Below are 9,820 nucleotides of genomic sequence, written 5' to 3' on the forward strand. Positions count from 1 at the left end.
AAATATATATATATATATATATTTACCACCTTCGAAATCCAAAAGGGGGTCAACTGTGAATTGGAATCAGTGGCTTCCTTTCTTGACTAGTTCTACAGGAGGGAAGGCAGAAGGAGTCCAGACAGCAGAGGACACTCTAGAAGACACATGTAATGCCAACAGAAGCTAACAGACTGAAACCTGGTAGGTTACCAAACTGTTTTGGAAAGTTGCTTCTGGATGGAATATTGTTCACCAGATAGCACAGCTCAGACCATGACATGAGCTGAAAATGTGAACACCACAGCAGAGAGACTGTGGAATGACTGACCGGATTGAGTTCAAAGGAATTAGATGGAAAGATTTGAGCTGGGTGGCCAGAGCCAAAAATACCTCACGAATTGAGAAAGCCTGTCGGTAAATCACACTTTAAAAATCACTCCTCAAATTGAACCCACAACTGTGGTTTCCAGCCAAACAAAGTACAGGCATGTGAGTTAAACATTTACCTGAAGTAGACACACGCCCTGGAGAGAACAATCATGGGAGAAGGAAGGACTGCTTATGCACAGGGAGATAGCTCAGGGTGCAGAAGAGTATGAAGGGATGGACGCTGGGAGGAGGTAACTATGGGGAGGAAGTGGGAGGGGAGCTGTTGCATTGTAAATTTTGGTCAGTGACATGAGACAAAGTATATGTGAACTGCTGTATGAAAAGTGAATTTACTCTGTAAATCTTCACCCAAATCCTAATAAAAAAAAAGAAAAAAAAAAATCACTCCTCAAACCACAGAGACCGAAGGTTATATACCACAGCAAGAGAGGACATTCAAGGGGTGTGCCGACGCCGAAGTGAGCTAGCTTTTTTTATCCCCCTAACCCTTTTTAACCCTAGTCTTGTTTAGTGTTCTGTTTAACAGCAGGGAAAAAGCATAACTTTCTAGTCCCAGCAAAGAGATACTGAATGTGTTGCATTCTGAATTGTAGGAGGTGAGCTGGCATTGTCTGCGTTCTTAGTACTGGTATTTCTGTGGCTGCACAGCTTGCGAAGACTGTTCGAGTGCTTCTACGTCAGTGTCTTCTCCAATGCCGTGATCCATGTCGTGCAGTACAGTTTTGGACTTGTTTACTATGTCCTCGTTGGCCTCACTGTGCTAAGCCAAGTGCCACTGGATGGCCGGAATGGTGAGTGGTCATGTCAGGCCGGGAGCTCTGGGTTTGTTACTTGAGTCATGGTGTGTATGCGGTGCTTGTCAGGCAAAATGCTCCACTAAACATTATGATAAGCTTAAAAGTAGGAGGCATTGCTCATCTACTTTGCCTTTGAGGAGTTTTGGCTCTAATAATCTACTATTAGAAAGTCAACATCTACTATTAAAAGTCAACATACCCAAGGGCATATACAGTAACTATTATTTCCAAAACCTTAAAGACACCAACAGAAGCCTGTTGAAGCAATGTCTTCAAAAAAAGATAGTGTCATTCACAGTATTTCAAAAGCTCCATCTAGGTTGAAGAAACAGGGTGTCGGTTTCCCTGAAGTCATTGGGGTTAGTTTATGGAGAGGAAGAGAGGCCCATGAAGAGTTGAACAGGAAACAGGAGAGCACCCAAGAATAGGAGAAAGGGTCAAAAACATTTGCCTCACCTTGGGTGGCTGCAGGGAGGTGGGGGGAGCGCTGTGAGAGTCACGGAAGGAGAGTTGTGGTGCAGGGTTAAATCACAGAAAATGAGAAAAGGGGGGTTAGGCTGGACTTGTGGTGAACGCTTTTGATTTGAGTAGGGAGCCATTTTTATGCCATTTTATCCTGTGATTGTTCCCACCATAACAAATCTTTTCTTCAAGTGAGGCAGCCCGAGGGGAAAGGACAGAAGAGCACTGTGGTAAATCAAAATTGTGTCTTAACATCCTAAACTCTCACTACCCAGGAAAGAGGAAGCAAAATCATGAGCTCAGTTTATGAGGAAGAAATGCACTTTGCTTGCGGTTTTTTTTGTTTTGTTTTGTCTTTTGAAGGGGATAGATTGTTTTGTTACATAAAATAATGACTGTCCCTTTTGTAAAAACAATACAAACATAATACTAAGAAGCTAAATATTTTGGGTGATTAAGATGAGTTTTAGTGTTGAGATGAACATGGCCTTGCAGCCTTGGTGTCCATCAGCCCAGACACAATACGGTAAGTCTTCCATGACTACTTTCTCTAGGTCCAAGGCTCTGTTTTCTGAAACAGCCCTGTCCATTCATGTAACCAGAGACTGAGGTCCAGCTAATTTCAACACTGCAGTGAGCTTCCTCCTCAGGTTTGCTTTCAGCGTCAGCACGCCCCTTGAATGTCCTGTTTTGCTGTGGTATATAACCTTCGGTCTCTGTGGTTTGAGGAGTGATTTTTAAAGTGTGATTTACCGACAGGCTTTCTCAATTCGTGAGGTATTTATCGGCTCTGGCCACCCAGCTCAAATCTTTCCATCTAATTCCTTTGAACTCAATCTGGTCAGTCATTCCACAGTCTCTCTGCTGTGGTGTTCACATTTTCAGCTCATGTAATGGTCTGAGCTGTCCTATCTGGTGAACAATATTCCATCCAGAAGCAACTTTCCAAAACACTTTGATAACCTACCAGGTTTCAGTCTGTTAGCTTCTGTTGGCATTACATGTGTCTTCTAGAGTGTTCTCTGCTGTCTGGACTCCTTCTGCCTTCCCTCCTGTAGAACTAGTCAAGAAAGGAAGCCAAAGCACCTCTCTAGATACCCCCTTCTGAAACTGCTTTTTATTTCACCCATTTGACCTTCAAGAAGTCATGTGGGATCACCTGGAGTGAGATGGGAATAGCTGGTGTCAATAATTCGTTGAGAGAGAACACATTGGGGCATTTACCAGCAGCAAAGCTAGAACAGTAAGTAGGTGGGCTGGGATGTCAGACAGGTCCAAGTCTGAATTCTGTCTTAATTGAGCCTCTCTGAGCCTCCTACTTTCCTGTGTAAATTAGGTACACATATTGATTTCACATACTGTTGTGAAAGTGAAAAGAAAGAATGAAAGAATAAACTGCCCCATCTCTACAAGTCACATCTTTTGAAGTATCATCAGGTCAGCTGTCATTTCCACCGAGGGTTTCCTTCAGTCGCCCTCCTTTATATTGTTCTGCTCTCTTTTCTTATCCGCAGCTGAAATTGCCTTTTTTATTGCTTTGTCTCTTTTGCCACTAGAATGTAAAGGAGGACAGGAATCTTGCTTAAGTTATTCACTGTTCTCTCCCTTGTGCCTACGACAGTTCTAAGCTAAGTAGACACTTAATAAGCAATTAATTAATTAATAATAAAATATTGTTGTTGCTCGGTGCCATTGAGGCAGTTCTGACTCATAACAGCCGTATGTGCAACAAAACGAAACCCCGCCTGGTCCTGCGCACCCTGAAAGTCGTTGCTCTGCTTGAGCCCATTGTTGCTCCACTGTGTCAGTTCATCTAGTTGACGCCCTTCCTCTTTTTCGTCATGGACCCTCTGCGTTACCAAGCATGATGACCTTCTCCAGGGACTGCTCCCTCCTGACAACGTGAGCAGAGCATGATAGATGAAGTCTCACCTTCCTCACTTCTAAGGAGTATTCTGGCTGTACTTCTTCCAAGACAGATTTGTTTGACCTTCAAGCCGTCTCTGGTATATTCGGTATTCTTTGCCAACACCATTATTCAAAGGCATCAATTCTTTTGAGATCTTCCTTATTCGCTGTCCACCTTTCACATGCATATGAGGCAATTGAAAATACCATGGCTTGGGTCAGGCACATCTTAGTCTTCAAAGTAACATTTTAACATTTTAAAGAGGTCTTTTGCAGCACAGTTGCCCAATGCAATAAGTCATTTGATTTCTTGATTCCTTCCATGGGCGTTAATTATGGCTCCAAGTAAAATGAAATCCTTGACGACTTCAATCTTTTCTCCATTTATCATGATGTTGCTTATTGGTCTAGTTGTGAGGATTTTTGCGATTTTAAAAAGTTGCCATCGAGTCAGCTCCTACTCATGGCAACCCCGTGTGTCAAAGTAGAACTGTGCTCCATAAAGTTTTCAATGCTGATATTTTGGAAATAGATCATCAGGATTTTTTTCCAAGATGCCACTGTGTGGACTTGAACCTCCAACCTTTTGTTTGACAGCCAAGCTGTTAACCCATTGCACCACCCAGGGACTCTGAATTCCCTTTAGTCATTAGCTGGTATCCATTATGTCCTATATCTCTCCATACCTGTACAGAATAGAGCAATCCTTTGGCTCTTTTACTTAAATCAAATAGGAACTTCTTGTTTCTAGGGCCTCAGGCTTTCCTGATTGTTAAGAGACAGCTGTGTTTCTTCATCAAGACCCTGACTCCCTGACTGCTTCCTGCCAACCTTAGCGAAGTCCTTCATTTGCTTTTCTGATGCCTCGTGATCTGCTCTGCAGAGCCCTAGATGTCCTGCATTCTTTCCTTCCTCCTGGTAACTGGAGAAAAAAGAGGAAGATGATGCATGAAATGTTTCTACTCCTGAAACTCCCTCTTTCTGACTAGGTTCTCTCTAATGAGAAAGGGATAAATCTATTTTAGTTTATAATATGCAGTTTACGTTTATCCTGTTTTTTTGAGAAGCCCCACCCTTAACCTTTTCCACCCGTGACTTGCTACATCGGCCAGAGCTAGTATAGTCAGCCTTTGCAATCAGGGTCCCTCTAGCAGTGATAGCTCAGAGAAGGTTTTCTTTAGAAAGTGTTTTCCAGACAGTACAATGTAAAAAAGAAAACTTAAAACCAGGCTTAGAAATAGAAACACAAAGTAGACTGCACACAAGTATAGATCATGAGAGTGGAAGACAGAGCTAAACTGTGTGCTTGAAGCATTTAAAGGAGCAGAAGAATGTGTGGAATTCTCCATCAGGGGCCACTGAAGCTGCCCAGCTATGGAGCCTATCTCCTTTGTCCAGGGGAATGTTTTCCCCATTGTACTTGGGTAGTTACGTCAGGATAGTTTCCAAATCATACCAAAAACCAGACTCACTGCTGTCGAGTTGATTCTGACTCATAGTGACCTGCACTGGGTTTCTGAAGCTGTAAATCTTTATGGAACGTCTGGTGGGTTTGAACCATTGACCTTCTGGTTAGCAGCCAAATGCCTTATCCGCTATGCCACCAGAGCTCCATATGTAACAGAATAAGTGGATAATTGTATTCTATTGCTAATAACTCCATGATATTTTAAACCCTTGAGCTGAATTTTTGCAGAGTTGACTAGTAAGACCATTCTTATTTTTGCAGTCTATGTAATAGGGAAAAATCTACTGATGCAAGCACGGTGGTTCCATATCCTCGGAATGATGATGTTCATCTGGTCATCTGCCCATCAATATAAGTGCCATGTAATTCTCGGCAATCTCAGGAAAAACAAAGCAGGTGAGATATCTTCTACAGCCAGAAGTTAGTTGTCCATGTCCTTCATTGTTTTCCTTCCTGCCCTAATTAGTTTATTTGTCTTATTTGTCAAATATTTATTTTTTTCAAGATGCCTCTCTGAGTCTTGATCTTCCTGTCTGTAAAATGAGAGTTACAGTGAAGACCTCTCTGATTCCATCTGGTCCTAACAATCTTTGATTCTGTCCTGTGGCCACATGTTGGGGCCCTCACACCACAGATGTGTCTGACCAGCCTGTGCAAGCCACTATTACCCCGGCGAGTTAGCGTCATTCCTGCCAAAGCAGAAATAAGTTTGACTGTTTCATTCACTTGTGTTGATTTATCACAGGTGCAGTTTTTTTATTAGGCTTTTTGAAATATTAAAAATGAAATGATAATATTTAACATTTATCGAGTCCTTATTTTGTGCCAGGTTCTGTTCTGAGTGCTCTCTAGATAGTTTCACAGAACCCACATGAGAGATGGGTACAATCTTATCTTCATTTTATAGATGATGAAATTGAGGCACAAAGAGATGGAGTAACTTGTCTAAAATTACACAGCTAGTAAATGGTACAATCGGGATTTGAACCTGGACAGTCTGACTCCCGAGCCTGTGCTCTTAATAACAAGTTTTGAGGATTGCTAGACAAAACAGGTTTTTCTTTTTGTGCTTACTAATAGTTGATACTGTAACCTAAGCATGTGACGTTTAATATGTAGACAATTGACAGTGGAAATATGGGGTGGCATGGCGTTTTGCACAAAGATGCATGGAACTCTTAAGTAAGGGTTTTTATCAATGATTTGGGGAGTGAAGTTTTGGTAAAACTTTTCAAATTCATGCTAATGAAGTTTTCTCTCCATTTCAGGAGTGGTCATTCACTGTAACCACAGAATCCCTTTTGGAGACTGGTTTGAGTATGTTTCTTCCCCGAACTATTTAGCAGAGCTGATGATCTACATATCCATGGCCGTCACCTTTGGGTTCCACAATGTAACTTGGTGGCTGGTGGTGACGTATGTCTTCTTTAACCAGGCCCTGGCTGCTTTCCTCAACCACCAATTCTACAAAAGCCAATTTGTCTCCTACCCAAAGCATAGGAAAGCTTTCCTGCCATTTTTGTTTTAAGATAAATTAAGCCATAATGAATGCAAACTAGGTGACAGATTTAATTCCTAAGGACAAAGAAGTCTAGAGACCAAAGTATAGTTTTTGCCCAACTGTTTGAGCTCTCTGTTCCACTTTCATACCCAAAAGCCTTCCCTGAATGAACAAAGCAACATCCCTTGAGAAAATAAACCTTCAGAGTGTCTTCAGAGAAGAAATACTTCTGATGCACCTGGGATAGCTGTGTCTGCTTTTGGAGATGCTTTATAAAACAAGCTGACTGAAGAAAAGTAGGTGAGACTCCTCCAGGCTACTTCAAAAGCCAGGTAACCTAAGTAAACATCACTCAACACACACACACAGACATACACACACACAGAAGAAGAGATCAGATTATCTGGGGCTTTGATAGTCTGTTAGAGACAAATTAAGTGGACTATGTTATCAACAGTCTAGTAGGTAGGTGCTCAATAAATACGTTTCAGTAAAAGCAGAATAGTCTTTGAAAATACTGAAGAATATTACTTTACATTGATAGTTTCAGGGAAAAGTCATTTTGTTGGTTAATTTGTATTTTCACAGATTACCATAAATCTCCAGTATACATAAACATCAGTGGTCATTTCCACTCATGTCCCCTCCATCAAATCATAGTCTAACAAAGTTTTGAAGCCTGCTTTGTTTAATACTTCTTTGACATCCCTTTCAAGCAAGAACTAGAAATACAAGTTAGAAATAAAAGCGCCTAAAATTAAAATATGTTTTATATTTATGCATAAAGAGCTCTCATGAGAATGAACTGACTAACACTCTAGATTGGAGAGTGTTGTAAGCTCATTTGTATATGTTTATTCAAACTAGATTGATGTCTACATGAGTTTATTTTAATTAACAGGATGAAACTGAAGATATTTAGGATAAAATTTATTCTTAAAATAGTTCCTGCTGAAGAAAATACTAGGCATGTCCCATGGTTAAATCAAAGGGGGAACAAATGCATGGTCTGAAAGAAAAAAACCAAAAACTTAAAAACCTGTACTATTGCCTGAGCAGCACAGCAAAAACTTCACATTCATGCAGCATAAGTGTTTCTGGCTTATTGGCTGTAATAATAGCATTATTCCTTTTATTCAGATGTTCATATGAGAGTCCATTAAGCACTAAAGTTTTGCACAAATATGTACTATAGTTTAGAGGACAGAGGAGTCCTTGGGTGATGCAAATGGTTAACACGCTCAGTTGCTAACCAAAAGGTTGAAGGTTTGGTTCCACCCAGAGGCATCTTGGAAGAAAGACCTGGTGATCTACTTCCAAAAATCAGTGCTAAGGGGCACAGTTTTACTCTGACACACGTGGGGTTGCCATGAGTTGGAATCACCTCCACAGCTACTGGTCAATTGGTATGAGTGATGGCGCCTTGTTAGTAACCAGACACATACCAAATGTACAGTCTGAAACTGTCCCAACACATACCCCTCTATGGAGTAGAAAATCAAAGTTGTTAAACTGAGATTCTTTTTCATCTAAATTTAAATACAGTGAAACCTGCAAAAGCCGAAAGCTGTGTAAGACAGAAACCTGTCAGAGAAGGAAGACTCAAATGTTTTCCACTCAATTGAGAGCAGTTGAAAATGATGACTGCACCTGGGGAAAGGCCGAAAACTTGTAAGACTTAGAAAAACAATGCAGTTGGCTGAGTTTGGGCTCTTACGTGTTTCACTGTATATGCAATTCTGATAAAGCATTTTCTCCACCATGAATCAAACATGACATAATTATAATTAATCTGTTGCTCAGTCTGCTTAAATAAATGACATTAATTAAGGATTCACCATCCTCAGGACCAGAACTCAGGAACAAAAGTATAAAGCATATTGCAATTTGGTCTTAATTTCTATATAATGGCATAAATAATTTATTAATACCAAATTATTTTGGGAGGAAATGGTATTTTGCTTTAGCTTGCTGTTTTATACTTAGGTTAGACTAGAGATTTGGCTGATGTTCTGGAATTTCCATGTACTTTTAAAGAAAATAATGAGTATTTCCCATGAAAAACCTTATCAGGTACTGTGAGAAAGCCTTCCAGTTTCCCCATTCCAATCTCTGCTGCCTTTGCTGTTACTCACACTGTCCTTTCTATCACCTTCCCTTCCCCGTCCTTGTCCAAACATTGCATTTCTAGGTGAAGATCACGCAGGAAATAGTGATGTCATCAAAGAGGTTAAGAAGAAAGTAACGTGGCCTTTGTGAATGCTTAACCAGTGGAAAATGATTGAGAATGTTCTGTTTGCAGTATCAGAATCAGCACTATATTCTGTGTCTGAAAATATTCCATGCACATAAAGGCAGAGCAACATAGAGTTTGGAAATTCTTCACATGGATAATCCAGAAATAGCTGAAGGTGGAGATTCTTGATTTTTGTCTTGGTTTAGTTGAACAGCCTTAACCTTACATTCTCTTTCAGTAAGGTAGAGGAATTGATGCTGAACTACCTCATGACAGCAGTCTCTGGATTAACACTGTAAAAATGTGCTAAATATAGGCTGTTTTTGTTAGGTCTCCAAGTTGTAGGCTCATGCTATACACTAACCTTGCTTACATTGGGCATGGGCTATTTTGTCTCTGCAAAGCTGTGTTTTGTGTTATATTTTTAATACAACTAGTAGTTACTGCTAGAATTCCTATCCTCCCCCTCAAAAAAAAAGCCTTTGTAGTTATCTTTGTATGCAGTTTAGTACTCAGTTTAAGAATGATTGTAAACATTTGCATAACTAAAAATACCTGAAAACTCAAGAGCCATTGATAATATATCAAAATGAGCTGATACATTAAAGTCAACCTTAAAATAGTGAATCTGCAAGTAGATGTCTTTTTACTCCTGTCACCCCTCTGGCCAACTTCTGTCTACTCTTTCACATTGCTTATCAGAAAAATCATTCATCTGTTGGGTTAGTGCCTAAGGCACTTGACTGCAAACCAGAAGGCTGGCGTTCAAACCCATCAGTCACTCCTTGGAAGGAAGCTTGAGCAGTCTACTTCCATAGTGATACTGCCTTGGAAACCCAAGGAGGGGTCGCTATGAGTCAGGTCCAACTCGATGGCAAATAACAACAACAACAAATGCCTTATTTTGGGCTAAACTTCTAAGATTTTTCTCATAATAGACAAGAAGGAGTGGAGATGGCAGTGATCCATAAATAATGAACTGTATATGGCCTGTTTTAGGGCCTTTTTCCTGAATTATCGGTGATATCTTAGTAAATCATGTATTGTTTGGCGGGGCAAAATTCAGTTCAGCAAAT

The 9,820-nt window shown here is 40.4% G+C and overlaps 1 protein-coding gene across 1 annotated transcript in view; it reads left to right on the forward strand.

Annotated features, from left to right (window-relative positions):
• The window catches only part of SRD5A3 (steroid 5 alpha-reductase 3), a 23,639-nt gene extending 17,104 nt beyond the window's left edge, over positions 1-6,535 (forward strand). The window contains exons 3-5 of the mRNA XM_007946210.2: positions 966-1,163; positions 5,269-5,403; positions 6,276-6,535. Of these exons, the coding sequence (XP_007944401.1) occupies positions 966-1,163; positions 5,269-5,403; positions 6,276-6,535 (593 nt within the window). The remainder of the gene's footprint in view (positions 1-965; positions 1,164-5,268; positions 5,404-6,275) is intronic.
• The last annotated feature ends 3,285 nt before the right edge of the window (positions 6,536-9,820 follow it).

The sequence above is a fragment of the Orycteropus afer genome, unplaced genomic scaffold, assembly GCF_000298275.1.
Source record: "Orycteropus afer afer isolate SDZICR_OR568_19922 unplaced genomic scaffold, OryAfe1.0 scaffold00153, whole genome shotgun sequence".
Classification (NCBI taxonomy): Eukaryota; Metazoa; Chordata; class Mammalia; order Tubulidentata; family Orycteropodidae; genus Orycteropus; species Orycteropus afer.